The 20,272-nt window shown below is 43.8% G+C and overlaps 1 protein-coding gene across 1 annotated transcript in view; it reads left to right on the forward strand.

Annotated features, from left to right (window-relative positions):
• Positions 1-20,272, forward strand: part of ATP8B4 (ATPase phospholipid transporting 8B4 (putative)) — a 200,904-nt gene that overhangs the window by 93,783 nt on the left and 86,849 nt on the right. Inside the window, 2 exon segments of the mRNA XM_019477374.2 lie at positions 11,245-11,317; positions 12,645-12,715. Coding sequence (XP_019332919.1) covers positions 11,245-11,317; positions 12,645-12,715 — 144 coding nt within the window.

Genomic DNA, 20,272 nt, shown 5'->3' on the forward strand with positions numbered 1-20,272 from the left:
GTTTGCTTTTTATCATTATAGCAAATAACATTTAATACTTTTCTGTGTTTAAAAATAAAACAAGGTAAGAAGAGCTATCATAAACAATATGAGCGCCTATAGATGTGCAGCTGAAATTACTTACGACTAATTGAGTCTGCTGGAACTTAGTAATTGCCACGTTCCAGCAGGCTTCAGCGTCACATGTATCAGCATCCTCATGCTGAAAAATAGCAGCGGGGGCACTTTAACTAAAGCTCGTACGAGTTAAAGTGCCCCCAATGCTGTTTACAGCGTGGGGATACTGATACATGTGACACTCCTGGTTCTTTAATTAGAGCGGCTTGGGGAGCTGCTTTAATTAAAGTGCTGCCCCTCCACTCACAGAACACATGTATAAACACCCTATAAGACAGACATTTAAACATTTTGTGTTTAAACTAAAAAACCCTCAAATCTTTATTTTTTTCATTTTTTAAAATGTTGAAACTGTTATTTTTAATTGAAACGAACTATCCTTTGTGCATGGAACAACCAAACTTTTTACAGTGAGTTAAACATTAGGTGCTCTGTGATGATTGCCCACTTGCAAGGTCTTATTTTGTGGTAAGTGAAAGTTGAACTGTGATAGTTTAGCACTCTTTCACTGGGAAATAAGCTACCATGCTTTTGCTTTTCACTTGCCACGAAGTAAGGGCTTTTACATGGCCAGTTATCATGTGTAGTAAGATCCTGTTCCCCTTAACTCTCTGTAGCAGGCAACCATTGATCCTTCCGGATCATGGTGTATGTGTGAGAGATCACCAGGACCTTTGATGTGTATGCCTAGGCAGGAGTATGGAGGAGTGGAGCCTGCGTAGACCTTTCATCCTTCCTTTAGACCATTGAGACAGTATGCAAAAGCCAGACTGAGTCCGGAAGTTTGGTGCCTCGATGGCTGTAGTTATATGCAGTTCTGGGAATCGAACCTGAGTCTCCTGCATACCTGGACCCATAGAGAATTGTTAGAAGCCATGCGCGTGCACTGGTGAGCAGAATTTTAGATTACCTTTTAGACTACATTCTATAAAGGGCAGGATAAATTTGGCCACTGCATTACTAGAGTCTGTTGAGTTATGGAAGCAGTTTGATTACCTAGTGTACAGCATTTTTCATCTTTGTCCTCTTCTCTATGACCTCTCTCTTCCTGTTACCCACCACTCACACATTGCATACACCAGGCAAACTTTGCGCTGATTATATTTAGCTAATAATATGATCATAATTCCTTATTCTTAATATCTTCAGACTGCTGTATAGAAAGCTTATAACTTACTCTAAAATAAAGTTTTTAACTACTAACCATCAAAGATTCCCATTCAAATCTCCAGTTAAAAATGTCTTTGCATCACATGCCATAGTAAATGTCATGCTGGTTTTAATAGTGATGCATGTAAGTCACGCACAAAGCAATAATGAAAAGCGGTCCAGTTATTTCTGAATTTTTATGTCGTCATAATTGCAATTATATTCTACACATCTTACAAGTGAAATTTTAAATAAAAAGACGATCTTTACTGGGAAGAGCAATCCAGACAATCCTCATTCTTATACTTCTTATTTCTTATTTTGAGCTGAAGTTTTCTACAAACATCTTTCCCAGAAGATTTGACAAACTGGCAACACACTGACTTTTTCATTAGCAGCAGATCGCATTATTAAAAAGCATGAAAATCTTAGAATACCAAGTGACTTAGACCCCTTGCCTTTATATAGATATGAAGAGGATCATTTTCAGTCTACCACAACAGTTTCCTATCTTAAGTTGTCCTGCTCATGTACTGAAGTGTTTTTGCATGTGTTTAAGCTCTTTTGAAAGAATACTGTCTCTTCTGGAACTTATATTGAGAAGTGAAACAAATCTAACCGTAATGTGGTATAGATTGCAGAATTACATGTTACTTGATGCCAAATTGCCAACTCATAAAAAGTGGGTTAAGTGCCTGAAAGTTAAATTGACAGGCAAGGTTCTTTAGGTAAATCCGGTATCTTTTATTAGACCAACTCAAATAGCTGGAAAAATTGTTCTTAGCAAGCTTTTGGGCACAAACACCCTTCGTCAGCCTAGGAAGCATGTGCAGATGGTCTGTGCTTTTCCTGAAAGGAGTGATAAAGCAGCCAGAGGCCAGTATGTATGCAAGACTGGCTTCTAGCTGCTTTACCACTCCATATACACTGGGGAAAAAAGTTAGGCAAAAAACAGTATTGTCCCCGTGTTCTGTTCTTACAAATAACTGCATTTCAACTGGCTTATAATCTTTCACCCAAAGTTGAATGATTATATTATAAATTGGATGAAGCAGAGCTAGAAGATCTACCTGTAATATCAATACTTGGTGACATCCAATCATTTTACAGCTTTTATTTTAAATTGCTCCATAAAAATTAAATGAATATAGTTCTGCACCTAAATCTCGAATAATTTCCCTCTTTCTAGCAGTAAATGATATACATTGTAATTCCATTGGTTTTAACATTGTTTCTGTTTAGAACATAGCAGTGAACTAGGTATTAGCTTGTGAGCTTTTATTGGTGTTAACTTTTATTTTGTAATTTGGAAATGAGTGGACACAGACTCACAGTTTGCTTTAATTTGCATTACAAGTTTATAATGTTATTGGTTTCTACAATAGCTTTGAATAAGGAGGTCTAAAAACAGCAAGAGCAGTCTTATGAGAGACAGTTCCTCTTTCAGAATGATGATAATCAGACTATTCTGAAACTGTTAAATGATCTGCAAGATAAAGAGTGAAAATGTAGGCGTTATGAAAAAGGACAAAAGAAAGTGCCCTGAAAAATAAATCTTGTTGTCTGATGAACTGAAAAGAATTCAGATCACAGAAAGCTCTGAAGTAGCAGCAAAGTTGTCTGTACATCATCAAGATTTCTTTGAGCAGACTCTTGGATTATGGCTTCAATGCAGTTCTGACTATTTACACCAGCTGAGGTTCTGCCTGCTTCAGTTTATTCTGGGATTTGCTCACCGAGCAGCTACACAATGATTCCATCTTTCATTGGGGCCCTACCTACATGTCAGACCAGATGAAAAAAGTATGGTCATAATCCCTCCCAGTCCATGCAAAAGCTCATGTTGAACCAAATACCTTACTGGATAAAAGCCAGCCAAAACAAGACGGGTGGTGTTATCTAGCCAGGTCATAGTAGAATATAAGTAAGGTTAAGCATTTGTTGTTTTGCCAAAAAGGAATCCTTGAAGAAGGGGGATGTGAACAATTCCTTTTTATCTGAAGCAGTACAAGTTAGAAAAGTAGTGGCATCTGGTACTAGTATTAGAGATCCTATTCCTTATGTACTAACTGCCAAACAGTGCAATGCTCCCCAGGTTTGCAAATGGTCGTTTTTGAATTTAAAAAAAAAAATCTTCATGGACTGCAAACTGGGACTGGAATAAAATACTTCAAATGTAATTTAAGTTTTGCCAGTTCAGTAATCAAGTCCAGACTGAATCCTCTCACCTCCTCACTCTCCTTGCATTCCAGATGCGTTCAATACTCATTTAACAAGGTTCATGGGGACATGGGACTTCAGTTTAGCGTGTTTTTTTTTGTGGCCAGAATTGTATATTCATCAACATTAGGGCCACATAATTTACATCCATCCTTCCAAACCATAGTCTCAAATTCTATTGACCAGATGGTCATTTAAGTTTTGTTAATTGCAGGTATAGTAAAGAGGCCATCTCTAAAATATCTGTGCTTTGAGATGAATTAACTCAAAAACAAAGCATCTCAGGGTATACCAACAAGATATTTAGCAGAAAATAGTGCCATAAATATTTACTATCTGGGTAATGACTGCCTGGATCCTAAGAGTAGGGTAGGTACAAATACAAGTGTCTTAAGTTTTTGTCAGGGCTTGTGAAAATATATTTGTCCAAATGTTGAGTTTAAATGCTGGTTACTCACCCATCACTCCTCACCTGAGTTTGGAAATCTGACTGCTTTGTGTAGTTGCATTCAAAGCAATGCATTAACTATGTGGGATTTTGGGATGCTTTTATTTGTTCAAAATTTTAAGTCCACAGAATTGTAATCTTTTGAGAGAGTCTGTAGTTAATGGTTACATTTCAACCCATTTGTTGTGCTTTTTCTTAGCTGTCTGCTCCATTGTATGAGATTTCCATATAAACTTTGGTGTGACACTGAAAATATTTTAGTATTAGTTTTGTTGATGTGCTGACCCTTTGTTTAGTTCAGCTATTGTGTACAGTTGTTTTCTGACTGCTTACTCTGTAAGTAGAACCAGGGGACATATCACTGGTGCAACTGCTACCTCAGCAAACTATTCTGTCAAATTGTATATTATACAGAAAGGGCCAGATGTAAAATTATAATTAACCTTCAATTAAGTTGAAGCTGCATATTTACAATTGATGTTTTTATTAAAAGTGGTCTTCAAGTACCTGACTGATGCCTCTAGTTATCAAGATTTGTCCAAACAATGTAGCTTGAAAATATTTTATTTGATATTGGAAGTTGTTCTGAGATACTGGAGATGATACTACCTCAGATCAGTCTCTACAACAGTATTGGCTTTATGACTGGTAAGATCTAAGCTACTAAAGAAGGGAAAATGAATGGAGATGATTCATCTGTGTTTTTTTTCTTCCCACTCCAGTCTAACAGTGGAAAAAGGATTGGGTGTGAATTTCTGCCTATCTTCACACTTGATTGGGTAGAATGTTGGTCCCTCTATGACTTGCTGAATAAGTACAAAAAATCTGGGGGCTAATAAGTGCATTACCACAGAGAAGGTGTAGTTACTTGCCTTATGTGTACCAAGCACTAAGCTTGAGTATTTACAGCTTCAAAAAGTAAATTTCCAGCAATGCCAGATACTTAACTGCACCAGACCAGTCCCTAGGGAAAGGCTGTTATTCTGGGTTTTTGTTTTTTTTTTTTGCATCACTCATAACATTATATTACATGCCGAGCTACATAATTAGGTTTTTAGATTGAACAAACATTCTGCTCTCCCTTGACCTTCTCTTGCGGAGGCTGATTGGCTAAGAGCTCCACCAGGGTATTTCAGTGGCTAATCTGATGTAGCCCTGTGTATTGGTATCGCAGTAGGTCAGCCTATTCCCTTCCGTAGGGAGCAAGGTTCGCTCGGCACTGATGTTTTTGAAACATAGGAACAGTTGTTCTACATTATTTATGTTTCATATTTTCTGATTTGTGGTCTCTGCCAGGTCCTGCTTCATGTATGTGCTTTTAGAAACTGGCTTTGAAACTTAATGAAACTGCTGATTTATATGATACTTTGTAACACCTGAGTGCCAGCCACAGAAATTTTGTTTTGTTGAATGTTAATGGAGAATTCTGAAGTGGGGCTTCATACACGAAGCTCTAGATTAGATTGACACTACTAACTTAAAGTTTGAATTAAGATACATTCTGTTCCGTCACTGTAATAATCCAGTTGTTTTTCACTATATCCCTTTGCAGAGATTAAATTCAATCTTGTCTACATGAAGGAATTCTCCAGAAAAACACATGACAAACACATGCTAGTGCTATCATCAGGTGACTGTCAAAACTATTGGAAACCCCATTCTAGACAATTCTCTTAACAGCACTTGGCACTCTCCCCATAACAAGATACACAAAACACAAAAGCCTCTGAAAGCTGTCCACACTGAATACCTGTAATTTCCAAATCTGGCTTCTATCACAGTTAGTGTAATGCACAATCTTGCAGTTGGTCCCTGGGAAAAGAGGGCTAAGCATACTGTAGCCACCCAGGTCTGGGGTACAGAAGATGACCCCAGAGCATCTTCACTGGTAGACTTCTGGCTCTTGTGCATGCTTGTACCTTGGATGGACAGGATGTGCTCAAACCCCTCCTTGCTGGGGCACAGTGCTGCTGCCACTATCTACAAATCATAAATGTCCACTGCTTGTGACATTTCCTTGTTCCCCTTCACAAGGCTAAAATGGTATATAGGGACTTTATATCCCTGTCAGCTAAAAACACTTTGCAGAAACAAGTTCTATTTCATAGGTAAATAAGTCATCCTAAATAAATGGTTTACTTAGCTGTATGAAAAATTCAAGGATTGATGAACTGGTTCTCTTGTAAGTTTTAGCCATATTGTAAAAGACTTACCAATAAGAGATTAAAAAAAAATAAAACTAGCATACATACACCCTAAAGATGTTTTCTGTTTAAAAATGCAGTTAAAATAGTGCAGTTGCTGCACTGTCAAAAGCCAAACAACTTATAATTAAGCCTGACATTGCTTCCTTACTTAAGGATGTCCCCTCATGCCTGCTTCATAACAAAATGTTATGAGTCTAAAGTAAGATCCATAGCTTTGAATTTTATGGCTTTATTTCAACATGTATGTCACTGACTAGTGGTGTTCAGTAGTAGTTAGTTTTTCTTACTCATCCACTGTCATGGTTTCTTGTCCTACTGCTGGAGGACATTTGGATAAAACTCAGCATTACCTGTCAGAGATCTTTTAGAGAAAGTTCATGCTTTATTTTTGGGTTGAACATAAACCGTGAAGCATTCAGTTTTTGTTAAGCATTAATGTTTTAAAACATTGGATTTGTAATGCCTACATTTACTCCTAATCTGGGATACAAACTCTCACAAAACATGGTCTTGTTTACACTCATGATCCCATTTGTGCTATTAATAATGATTAAAGCTTCCAGCTTGAACAATGAGATTTGAACCTATGTTTGTTCTACCAATTATCTTGAGAAATAATGCAACATATAATTTACATTCTCTATAGCTGTTTTCTTTAAAGATTATCCAAATCATAGAAACATAGAAAATTAGGGTTGGAAGGGACTTCAGAAAGTCATCTGGTCCAGACCCCTGCTCAAAGCAGGACCTTCCCCAACTCAATCATCCCAGCCAAGGCTTTGTCTAGCTGTGTCTAAAAAGCCTCCAAGGAAGGAGATTCCACAATCTTTCTTGGTAACCTGCTCCAGTGTTTTACTGCCCTCCTAGTAAGAAAATTCTTCCTAATATCTAACCTAAACTTCCCTTGCTGCAACTTGAGATGGTTGCTCTTTGTTCTGTCATCTGCTCTACTAAGAACAGTCTAGCTCCATCCTCTTTTGAACCCGCCCTTCAAGTACTTGAAGGCTGCTATTAAATCCCCTCTCCATCTAAGCCCAGTTCTCTCAGTCTCTCCTCAGAAGTCATGTCCTCCAGTCCCCTCACCATTTTTGTTGCCCTCCTCTGTAGTGTCTCCACTTTGTCTACATCCTTTCTGTAGTGGGGGGCCCAAAGCTGAGCACAGTACTCCAGATTTGGCTTCACCAGCGCTGAAGAGAGGGGAATAATCACTTCCCTTGACCTACTGGCAACACACCTACCAATGCAGCACAGTATGCCATTAGCCCTCTTGGCAACAAGGGCACACTGCTGATTCATATTCAGCTCATTGTCCGCTGTAACCCGCAGGTGCTTTTCTGCAGAGCTGCTGCCCAGCATGTCCGGGTACTGGAATTGTTCTAAGTGCAGGAATTTGCACTTGTCCTTATTGAACCTCATGAGATTTCTTCTGGCCCAATCCTCCAATTTGTCTAGGTCACTCTGAATCCTAGTCCTACCCTCCAGCATATCTACTACTCCCCCCAGATTGGTGTCATCTGCTAACTTGTTGAGGGTGAGCTCTATGCCATCTTCCAAGTTTTTGATGAAAACATGAAACAAAACCAGCCCTACGACCAACCCCTGAGGCACTCCACTTGATACCAGCTGCCAGCTAGTAGGCCTGTGTGAGCCAGCAGCGATCCGATCCGGCTTTGGATCCAGCCGCTTTGGATGGCTGTGATTCAATCCAGAGCTCCGGACCAGGTTTCTGCCTTGATCCAGCTGAAGAGGCCCTGAAGCTTTGGAGCTGCCTCAGAGATCCGGCCATAAGGATATAATGGGGGAATCAATGAAATATCTATAACTTTGTTTTTTTTTGCCTGATTTGGTTTAAACTTGCAGGGATGGTAGACTCTACAGAGAGTATTTAGCTTGCCAAGCTTCAAGAAGATCGGGGCAGGGGTTTGGCGGGAACAGCACCCCAAATTCTTGAAAGCAAAACCATCACGTCTGTGTTACGACACAGGAGGGTGAAAACTACAGGGCTGGTAGCTCTTACTGAGGCCACAAAGCCTGCCAAGTTTCAAGAAGACCGGTGCAGGGGTTTGGGGGAAACAGTTTTCTATCTTCCTTACAGTCCGTTCATCCAGTCTGAACATCCTTAGCTTGCCTGAGAGAATGTTGTGGGAAACTGTATCAAAAGCCTAAAGTCAAGTATACCACATCCACTGGATTCCCCACATCCACAGAGCCAGGTCATCTCATCCTATAAGGCAGTCAGGTTGATCAGGTATGACTTGCCCTTGGTGAATCCATGCTGACTGCTCCTAATCACCTTCTTTTCCTCCAAGTGCTTAGAAATGGATTCCTTGAGCATCTGCTCTGTGATTCTTCCAGGGACTGAGGTGAGGCTGACTGGTCTGTAGTTCCCTGTATCCTCCTTTTCCCCTTTCTTAAAAACGGGCAATATATTTGCTCTTTTCCAATCATTTGGGACCTTTCCTGATCATGAGTTTTCAGAGATAACCTGCGGCTATGCAATTACGTCAGCCAACTCCCTCATCACCCTTGGGTGCATAATACATAAGTGCACCTGAAAAAAGTAAATAAAGTCAAGCTGAATGTACCACTGCTAACATACATTTCCTCAGTTAAGAAGATAAAGTGCAGAAGACAATGGAAAAGGAAAAATAGTGAATTCTGGCTCTAGATGAAAATGCTGCTGTTGAAAATTTTCCAGAACAACATGTACTTGGATCATTATAAAAGAGAAGTTTGTTGAATGTCTAAGCCAAATGACCTAGCGTGTTGATAACACAGGGCATATTTTGCAGTTGTATAAATATTTAAATTGTTTTTCAGTCTACAAGACAAGTAAATTAGATTTGTTTTAGCTAAAATTGAAACAAAACTGCCTTACTTTTAATACCCGTACTTTCAAGTTAACTGCAATAGCTATATCATTTATAGAGATAACTAAGCTATTAACACTCAGTTAGAATAGGGAAATGTCAAATGTAATCATGAATTTTAGTCCCCTCTCCACTCCTTCCCTCCCCCAGAAATGCAAAAAGACTTGCCTTCCCACTGAGTCTCTATATTTTTGGAGAAAATGTCAGTATGCCCTCAGTTTACTCAGATTTAAGGCATTAATTTACTAATTGATTGAGCATTATACTGTGTTATAATTAGGGATTCTGGTTTTCTGTGTTAAAGAATCCAAAATTCTCTGATTTAAAAACCCATTTTTTCCGTGATTAAAATGAAATGCCATATATACCTTACTTTGTCTGTCTGTAATCCTTTATTTACACCCTGATTGGCTGTCTCGGCTGCCAATCAATGTGTGAATAAAGCATTAGGGACAGCAGACAGTCGAGTGCTGCCATGACGCCGGGGACCGGGTGGGGGGAGCTGGCCTGCCCCCCCCACTCTGTGGAGGAGGCGGCAGCAGTGCAAGGGAGCAGGGAATGGGGTCGGGGCCACCATGGCAGGTAGAGGGTAGGGGGGAGCAGCCTCAGGCCCAAACCCGAACCACCAGAGGGGAATGAGATTGGGCCCAAATTGGGGGGGTGGGTCTGGATGAGGGGAGAGGGGGGCACAGGGTTGGAAGCTGAGCTGTGTCTCTGCCAGCCCCCTGGGGGTCATGGGGGTAGTGGCTCCGGCTCCAGCCCCGGCCCTGAAGCAGGGAGGTGAGGGTGGAAGGGAGTGAGCCTGGCTCTGGGCCTCTGTCCCTGCCCTGCCCAGCCCCACCCCGGCAGGCAGCAGCAACAGAGCAGATAGAGGGGGGGCACTGGCCCCATCTCCTCTGCTGCCTCCAGGCCGTGAAAATGGAGCAGACAGGGGGAGGGGGCAAGGCCAGTGCTGCTGGCCACGCCCTCCCAGTCCTGCAGGTGGCGGCGATGGAGCAAATGAGGGGGCGGGGCCTGGCCAGATCCCGAAGCAGTGTGGGGGAAGGGGGGAGTGGGCTCGGCCCTGAAGGCAGGGGGTGGGGCCAGATATAGGCCTCTGTCCCCGGCTGCCCCTCCCCCACCTGTCATTCTTGATGAGCAATTGGCTAGTATATATATCTATATGTATTTATATGTCTATATATGTATGTATCAGTTGAACACAAAGGGCGCCTATACATGGGCAGTGAGGCTGATCTGACATGCTGTAATTACTTGATTAATTGAGTCTGCTGGAGCATGGTAATTACTGTGCTCCAGCAGCCCCCAGCATCTCATGTACTTTCCCATGCTTAAAAATGTGGGTAGTGGCAGTTTATCTAAAGTTCATTTGAGGTTTAGATAAAGTGCCCCTGCCACCATTTTTAAGTGAGGGGACACTGATACACAAAACACTCCTGGCACTTTAATTATGGTGGCTCTCCAAGTTGCTTTAATTCAGGAGCCCACCCTGCCCCCCCACTCCTGGAGCTTGTGTATAAACACCCATTTTTTTATTGATATATGTATAACTTTAAAGCAGTTTGGAAACTTACCAGCGCCTCAATCATTATAACAAAATTAATTCCAAATACCTGTATATTTGGCAGTTGATTTTAGTTGTTTCAGCATGGAAAATCAGCACTTCCTCTGCTGCCTTCACTCACCAAGACATAGCCAGTCTCAATTAATTGCTCAATTAACCAGGTAATTGTGCAATAGATGTAACATCTAGAGAAGGCCTACATGTCAGTGACGCTGAATTTTGTTCAAGCAGAGAAATAGCTTATTTCAATTGTCATTATTTCTCTATTTCTTTCACGTTTCATTTTATGAATCTAAATCTTCCTCCTTACTATGCTGCCTCTTGTTCTCATTTCCTTTCCCCATTGTCTCTGTTTTCCAGTGATACATGCATTTGTTACGACAAAAGCTTTTTAGTTTATAGGAATGAGGTAGGACTTTTGCTGATTTAAGTTCACCACTAGTGTCAGTCAAAAAAAGAATTGTAAAACACTAGTAGTATGTTTTAAAGATGATTTATCAAAAGAAGGGCATAATGGTTGTTTTGAAGGTGGTATCTTCAACTTTTTTTTTTAATCTAATACTTTATATTTAAAATTGTGCAATTATAAAAGCACTGAAGGGTCAGTTTGTTTCCTCTAACTAAAGCTGTTCATGGAGACATGTTAGTTGTGTGTTTTCTTTTCCATAGGTTACAGAATGAAAAATGGATGAATGTAAGAGCTGGTGACATCATTAAACTGCAAAATAATCAATTTGTAGCTGTAAGTAGTTCAGAAAATGTTCTCCAAAGTATAGTTCAGAGGAGTAGAATAGTAATGAATTCTCTCCATATCTTGATTTTTATTTGTGTGTATCTTCTTGTTGATATTGTTTCTCTTACATGTTAACATAGATCTTAGATTTTTCTTTGAGCCTGTATAGTTTTTACTACATTCCTCAAAAGGATCATATTATAATCAAACATGCACCTGGGTAAAGGTTACACCTGTCTCAAACTATTCATAATACTTATATGGACAATAACTCTTTTCCACTTGTTTGTGTATGCCCAGTTGTACAAGTCCTAACATGGTCCTTTTACCATGGTAAAATGTTTATCATATCAAGGTCTCTTACATTATAAAAGCTCTTTCAAAGATATGAAACAACTCAGTTTTATAGATTTTGGCCCTAGTGCTATGTGTTTTCAGTGGAAGCTCACTGAAGTACATGGGATGAAGATCTTGCCTTTGCCTTTCCCTTTAAAAAAAAAATTGATTAATCCACTACATAGATTTATTAATTTTTTTTTGGGGGGGGGGGGGGGAGACAACAAAAAACAAAACCCAAGAGAAACATTGTAAAAACAGGAACATCCAAAATTGTACTTAGATAAACACTTAATGTATGGCAAGAACTTTTTACAGCAACAACAATGAAAAAAACCCCTTTTTGGGACATCTAATCTATTCCTTCCTAGGACAGTAGTTTCCTGTACTTAATTTCCTCAAATGTGTTATTGAATCATTTAAATATCATTAATCTTAGTACTCTAGCTATCTGCATGCATCTGTTATCTCAGCACTAAGGTTTACCTAATAATACCAAATGTACACATTTGAAATATAATTTCAAGGATAGTATTACTCTGGTTTACATTTTGTCATCCACTCGAACAGTGGTCAGCTCCTCAAACATCCCCTTTCTTTCCTTTTTCTATGGTTTAAAACAGTGGTGCCCAGACTTCTGGCCCTGTGTGCCGGGTATGTGGCACAGGGTGTGTCCATGAGCTAGATCCTGCATGGGGTCAGCATGTAGGGTCACTCCTTCCCGCCATGTTTTTGTGGTGCTGTAAATCCCCCAAGACGGTTTTAGTGCTTCAGATAAATGCTTATCCATAGTCCCTGACTTTCCTATGTCAATCCAGAGCATTTTAAGAGTTATTTCAAAAGTTTAGAATATTAAGGAAATATTTGTACTGTATTTCAAGAGAAAAATAAAGAGAACATTATAATGTATCTCAAGACTTATTAGTATTTTATGTAAACCATTTCTTATATCTTTCAGCTTGTCAGAGATGATACAGTATATTGTCATTTCTTTTTACAGGCTGATTTATTACTTCTGTCTGGTAGTGAACCACATGGTCTCTCTTACATTGAAACTGCGGAGCTTGATGGGTAAGTTTTAACTGTTGCTATAGCTAATAAATACCAAAGTATACTTAAATAAAAATATAATGTGTGTATGTATTGTCTCTACACGCACCAGCTATTGATCCTAGATAGAATATATTTCTAATATTTTTGTGTTCCCTTAACATGTTCATGTTCAGGTGTATGTGTTAAATGTGATCAGAGTTTTAAATATGATTATCATAACAAATTGCAGAGATCAGTCTGTTGGTCCATTGCAGGTGCTTCTAGAAGACAATAATGAGGCAGGTCACTCACTTTTTTGTTTACTGTAAACCTTGTTTGCGGGTACCATACACTCATATACTAGGCTTGTGCAAAACGGAACTATTTGATTGGGATTTGGAGGCCAGTGATTTGATTTGAAGATTCAGCTAGCTTTTCCAACTCAATTTGGCCAAATTGGCTTCGGAAGATTTGGGGCCGATTCAGAGAGATTTGGAGATCTGGCCATAGAGTATAATGGGTAATCAATGAAATATCTATAACTTTGGCTGATTTGGATGAAACTTGCAGGTACGATAGCACTTGCTAAAGGCATAAAGCCTGCCAAGGTTCAAGGAGATAGTTATAGGGTTTCTGGGAAACTGCACCTCAAATTCTTGAAAGCAAAACTCATGTCATGTGTGTGTGTTAAGCCACAGTGGGGTGAAACCTTCAGGGATGGTAGCCCCTGCTGAGGACATGAAGCTTGCCAAGTTTCAAGGAGATAGGTCTAGGGGTTTCTGGGAAACTTAACCTCAAGCTGCTGCTGAGCAAAACTTATGACATGGGTGACACTGTGTGTGTGTGTGTGTGTGTGTGTGTGTGTGTGTGTGTGTGTGTGTGTGTTAAGGCACGGGTGTGAAAACTGCAGGCATGCAGCCACAAAGCCTGCCAGCTGTCAAGGAGATAGGTGCAGGGTGGAGTCTGGGTTCTGGGGTTCTGCACCTCTGGCTGCTGACAAGCAAAACTTGTGACATGGGTGCTTGTGTGACAGACTGTGTCTGTCTTAAGGCACAGGGAGGTGAAAACTTCAGGCCTGCTAGGCCCTGCTGTGGCCATGAAGCCTGCCAGCTGTCAAGGAATTGGGTGCAGGGGGAGTCTGGGTTCTGGGGTCCTGCACCTCTGGCAGCTGACAGGCAAAACTCGTGACATGGGTGGGTGAAAATGTGTGTGTGTGTTAAGGTGCGCCCTCACTGGCACTGGAGCCTCTACATCAACATGGTAGTGTGCCCCAATGAGGCTTCCTCCTCCCCTACACTCTCAGCCTGGTCCACCACTTTACATGACAACAGGTAAGACAATCTGGTATCTTTTTGGTAGGGCAGCTGTATAGTTAGAGAAATGTATTTTAGCAAGTTTTTGGGTTGAAAAACCCTGTGTCAGGCTGAGGAAGCACCTGTAGTTGGTGTGTCTGTTGGTCCTGGATGGAAGGAATAGTGAAAAAGCCAGAGGCTGGCCTGGCGTGCAATGCAGGCAAGAAAGCCAGTCAGTGAAAATGGAAATGGAGGTGTCAGGGGGTGAGGGACAGGCTGGGGGAGGGGGGATGTAGCAGCGCAGGTAAAATTGCAGAGGTATCTGGGGAGTCAGGATGTCTGACATGTTATAGCATGTCAGAATTTCACTGTCTATATTGAGTCCATGAGTTTCTGTACCTACTACCTAGGAGGCTGATGAAGTGCAGTTCATAGGTCCGGCTCTGAAAAGTGGTTTGAAAATTCAAACAAGTACCTAACCTCATCACCAGAATGGAAGCCAACTTCCTACAGCTCAAAACACAAAACCTGCCAACTATTTCCAGTACCTATGAGTGACTGGTGCCTCCTGAATCTGGGGGGACACCCACAGAAGCCACTGACGGTGGCGGCCCTGTCGGTGGGGCACCAGCCCTACCAAGAGCATCAGTGTCAGCCATCGGGGGGGCACGTGCACCCCTGTGTACCCCCTAAAGTAGCCTACGCCAGTACTCCCACAAACTGCACACCAGAATCATCAAAGATAACAATACCCAACTACCCGTGGGGGCACAGTCCTTACCAAAAAAACACTCTGCCTCCAGCCTCTCTGATCCTGATCCTGCCTGATCCTGAGACGAAACAATTTACAAACCACTTTTCACAGCTGGGCCTATGAACATCACTTTATCAGCCTTCTAGGTACAGAAACTCATGGACTCAATATTGATTAGACAGTGGAATTCTGACAGACTACAACCTGCTGGACATCTTGACAACCCAGGTACCTCTGCACTTCTACCTGTGCTACTACATCCCCCTTCCCCCAGCCTGTCCCCCACCCCCTGATGCCTCCATTTCCATTTTCACTGACTGGTTTTCTTTATTATTCCTTCTGTGGTGGGCCAGCAGGGGGTGTTCCTGCACTGAGCCACCCACCTCACTGTGCCCGACCCCGTTCCAGGCTCCGAGTGCCTCTCTAGGGGCACCTTATGTCTGGCTGACTCCCTTCTTGGAGCACACCCACCAGCCTGGGGGTATTGCTGCCACCACCCAGGGACAGGCTTGATCCTGGCACTGTGCCTCCTGGGAAATACAGGCCCAGTAGCCCTCAAGGTTATTTGACTCACTTCAAGAACTTGGAGTGCTTCCCTCAGTCGGAAGCATAAGTAGTGGTCTCCCTTAGTCAGCCGAACCAAGGGGACCCCAAGGCATAATCTAGACCCACTCCTAATAAGTCTCCCATGCTAGGTACAAAGGAGAACTTTATTGGTTACAAGAAGTAGGGTTGGAATTAGGGTACAGAGTTGAGTAGTATCAGAGAAATCCCATAGAGCAAACAGGGTGGCTGGGGTAGCCTTTGATCACTCATCTGAGTTACTGCAAGCTATATATCTAGTTAGATCTCAGGTAACTTACTCACAAGTATCATCCAGAGGTAGGTGGAGATTCCCTCTGGAGGTAGGCAGTTCATTGGTCATGAGTTTCGAGAGAGAGAGCAAGTTTCAGATGGACCAGCTCTTCTCTCTCTCTCTGAGTTTTCATCATGGCTACTGTCCTTCCTCCTGGGCAGTCCTTAACTTATATAGCCCTTATGACCTCATTTACCTGGTCCAATGGAGGCCAGCACCTGTTGGCTGCCAGCCAACCAATTTGAAATGCATCACTAGTTGCTGGGCAGACTGGCAGAGTCTCTAGCCCCCTCCCAATCAGGTTGGCATTGCTTAACAATAGGGACCGTAAGCCCCTCACCCAGGTATGTGATGCCAGTCACATAGGCAGAAGAGAGCAGGTTTCCCCACTCTCTCAGGAATGTATCCAAGTCAGGTTACAATTCGGGCTTACCTAAAGAGCCCATATTAACCAAACTGTCACAGAGCAGAGTTTTTGGGGAGAGACAGAGGCGGCATTCTGCCACACCTTTCATCCAGGATCAGCAGACATACCAACTGCAGGTGCTTCCTCAGCCTGATAAAGTGTTTTTCAACCCAAAAACTGGCATCCTAGGCAGCTAAGCTGAGGTCACCTGGAGCCTCACAACTCCACTGCAACCAACAAGCCTCAGGCCTGTCAAAGACGTGACAGATCTGGGCTTTCCCCAGCCAGGACCATGTCCATTTGTGCATTAGCTCAAGGTTATGGCACCTCCTACCCATCTTTCACGAGGGGGGTCACTGGTCCTGGCATTTATGGGGTTCCCGTGCTGCCAGCAGTCCCACCAGGCCTCCCTACCCTGGCAGGGTGCAGTTTTAGTAGTCATGCCCAGGTCCTAGGGTCTCCTCTTTCCCCATAGCCCCGGCCCATACCTCTAAGTTTGTCCTGGCATGGTAGTGAGCTCAACGGGGACATGTTCTTGCCCTGCTGGCTGGTGATGCAGTGAGTGGTATGCCCCCTCAAGCTGATAGTGGGGCATTAACTGGTTTTTAAAGAATGAAAAAAGGAAATAGGTGCAGACGGAGTGAGGAGGGTGGTACTCAGTCCATCTGCAGGTGGAACTTGTTTTTAAATCACCTCGAGTCAGCTCAGCCCGGCCGAGACATGGCGACGAGCATGGGATTAAAGGGCACAGTGATGGAGAAGAACTTAATTGGGTGCTGCCCCTGGCGCACCGGGAACTGCCACGTAGAGAATGCTAACGATCTATGGGCGCATATCGCTTACCACCAGGTGGTAGAAGGGGAGGAAAGAAGTATTCTCCGTAAAAAGAAAAGAGGCCGTAGTGAAAGAATGGAGAAAAAAGCTATCCCTAGGGGAGTTCGGATGCATAATGGGGAGCGACCGGGTTTACTATCGGCCCCCGGAGGAAACATCAACAATATCCCTAGCCGGGGTGAAAGCACGGAAGGCAGAAAAGCTGACCCCTGCTCAGGAGTTCGCCCAATGCACCCGATACTTGAAGGAGGGGGGGGAACCCACCCCCGCGGACTGGTTCAACTGTCCGGATTTGGTGCCTGAGTCGCGGGGCCATGAGCTCCTCGTTCAGCTACGGGAGGATTTGGAAACTAAGGGCTGTCACAAGCCGAAGTGGGGTCTAATTAAATGGAAAAAGGGAAAAATGATAAATGTGCTGTTCCGTGCAGTAACGGGCCTATTAAGGGAATACGCGAATTTGGAGGCTCAGATGCATACTGCGGGTAAGGAGTCACTGGAGCAGACAGCAAAGGGCTCCGGAGCAGTGTTTGTTAACAGTGCCAGCCGCATGATGCTGTTAGCAGAAAATGGCACTGAAAGAAGCGTGAGCTACCTGGGGAACCCGGAAAGGAGGGGCGGAGTTTTGGAAGACCCGGCGGGGATCCCCCTGGTGACTCCATCTCCTGAGGTGACGTCATTCCCTGCAACCATGCCTCTTTACCACGGGGAGGGGGCAATGGGAGGAGGGATATACCCAACGCTCCCAGATACAGAATTTAACTTTCTCTCTGCCACAGCTTACCCGATAGCTGTGACAAAGCATGTTGAGGATGAAGAAGGTACCACGCGTACCACTGTTATCTCTTGCACACGTACCAGACCAGAGATTCAAGAGCTTTGCAAAGAATCTAAAATCAGACTGGAAGAAACCTTGGCCACGTGGTTAGGAAGACTGATAGTGGAATTTGGATCCGACACTCTGGATAAGGAAGAAGCAAGTGCCCTGACATGACAAGCAGCGTGGAGCGGAGGGCACGCTACTGATTTGAATGTGGTCACGGACAGTGCCCACTGGCCCATCCCGCTCCCAGCGCTTGTGGTAGGACAGGTAACCCACAAATTTCACACCTGGCATGAGGGTTGCCCGAAGAAGGCTACAGCAGAACAACTTCTCCTGGCTATAGTTGGATTGTCGTATCTCTCATGGAGCCCAAGAACAAATCCAATGGGACTAACAGCAGTCCAGCATAAAGAGAGATGGGCTCATTGTCACCTATCGGACCCCGGGGCAATTCCAATGCCCTTGGAAGCCATAGATGCCTGTGTGGAGGTGTACGGAGGAGCGAATGCTGTTACACTCCGACTCTTCTTGAAACCAATGGCAGGTCAACCAGTGGGAAATCTTTTAGGCCATCTCCCACGATTGCAGGCACTTATGAAGCAAGGTGAGGAAGCTTCTAATGACACAAGGGATCGATCTTCAGCGTACCTGGCTGCAACATTGAGGCCTAGGCATCAAGGGTATACCCCTCGGCGAGAGCCATGGGGGTCACCTCCAAGGACCCCAAAAGAAAGAACTCTGAAGGAAAGAACTATGTTCGGATTTCTTCTCGCTCACTCCGGACTAACAAAGGCTCAACTGAGACTTTTGGGAGACAAGGCCCAGGCCAGTATGGCTGAAGCATTGGGATTTAATTTTGAGGATCAGTCAAAAAACGAGTAATGGCAGTCGGCTCCACCGGCGGCCTTCCCCAACTCAGACCTGATTGTGGGATCAGACTGTAGTCCATTCGAAGCCAGAAAGTGATAGTTGCGAGGGAGGTACTGAAACGGCAAAGAACCCATTGGCTCAGGACTTGTTATGACACTATTTTCATGTGTTAAGTGTTTACTGACATTGTCTGTTATAGGAGAAGACGGACTGAAGCGGCTGTTCTCCAATCAGATGATGATCAACAGTTGTTGCTATACTTTCAAAGTTATTGTATTTTGTAACTTGTTGAAAAGACCGATTTGTCAAGTTATTTGTTTATGTATATATAATGGTTGTGAAGGCTTTGCCAAGTCAGTGAATCCTCTAACAAAGATGCCGTATGATGTGCTCATGTGTCAAAAATTCCAGTTGTGCCGTCGGCAAGGGGGCATGTCACGACCCAGTGAGTTTGGTGCCTCGGCACTATGGAATTTTCTTGTCACCTGAGAGCCTCTTGCACAACGAGGGTTTTTGCTGCGTAAAGAACCCGCGTGCAGGAGAGAGTTCCCGCCACTTTGCAGCTGTCTTTGCAGGATGCATTTTCTCTTTGCAGCATAGAAGTGCACGGTGCAAAGAGTTCCCACCATTTGGATGCAAATTCGTGCCCCGCAATTGGCTAGTGCTAAATTATTCACACGTGGCGACCGGTAATTGGCTTGCTGGCCGTTTAAAAACTAGCGTGACTTCCGCCCAAGTCGAAGAGCTTTGAGCACGCTGCAGAGTGCCTCTTAGAGATCCGACTTGCGGCTAGCTGGTCAATAGACTGATCACCTATCGATCCTTCTTCCCGTCGCCAAACGCAGTCCCAGACGTACCCTTTTCCCCCCGGCTTGAGTTACGGACGGATTTACTGGCATTGGCCTCGCCAGCTGGAGCAACTCACATTGTTGTCCAGACGACCGAACCGTTTCTGTCGCAGCCACCCACGACGTAAGTAAAGTTTTTTACAACCATTAAGCCTTGTCAGCCTCTCCATTCACCAGCCTGCCCTGACGAATGAGCAGTTTTTAAATCACTTCGAGTCGGCTCAGCCCGGCCGAGACACCAACCAGGTATGGTGGGCTGTCACAACATCCCCAGCAATGCTGAACACCCTCTCACTTGGAACACTGGTTGGTGGATAGGACAAGTGTTGCTGGGCAACCGTGGCCAGATCTTGCCACATCTGGCTGCGGCTTGCCCAGTAGGCCAAGGGGTTGAAGTCCAGTGGCTCCACATCCTTGGTGAGATAGGTAGCTACCGAAGCCTTGGTGCTACCCGCCCGAGGCTGGGGTCTGGTGCATTTGGAGCCTAGCATTGAAGCCATGCCCTTGGCCCACATTGGCAGTGGTTGGAGTGGAGGAGACTGGCTGGTGCTGGGAGTGCTGGCATGGGAAAGTGGATCCCCCTCTTCCACTACCCCTCACCTCTTCCCTTTCTGCCTCCCTGACTCTGTTGACCAGCACCTGCATCCAGTGATGGTGGGTTTTGGTGCAGCCAGTGCACATGCTCCCCTTCACCTTTGGGTCGCACAAGCATGCCAGCATGTGGACTGTACTGGACTGCAAGGGTTCCAGCCATCTCCTGATGCCCTCCGTCAGCCACCTCACCAGTGCCTGCACGTCTGGTGACAGTGGCTTGCTCCAGCCAGGAACATTTTTTCACTTGGAACTTCTCCATTTGGTTCTCCAGTTCCCTCATTATGGGGATCACCTGGCTAAGGAGGGCATTGCCAGCACTGAG

The sequence above is a fragment of the Alligator mississippiensis genome, chromosome 11 (genome assembly GCF_030867095.1).
Source record: "Alligator mississippiensis isolate rAllMis1 chromosome 11, rAllMis1, whole genome shotgun sequence".
NCBI lineage: Eukaryota > Metazoa > Chordata > Crocodylia > Alligatoridae > Alligator > Alligator mississippiensis.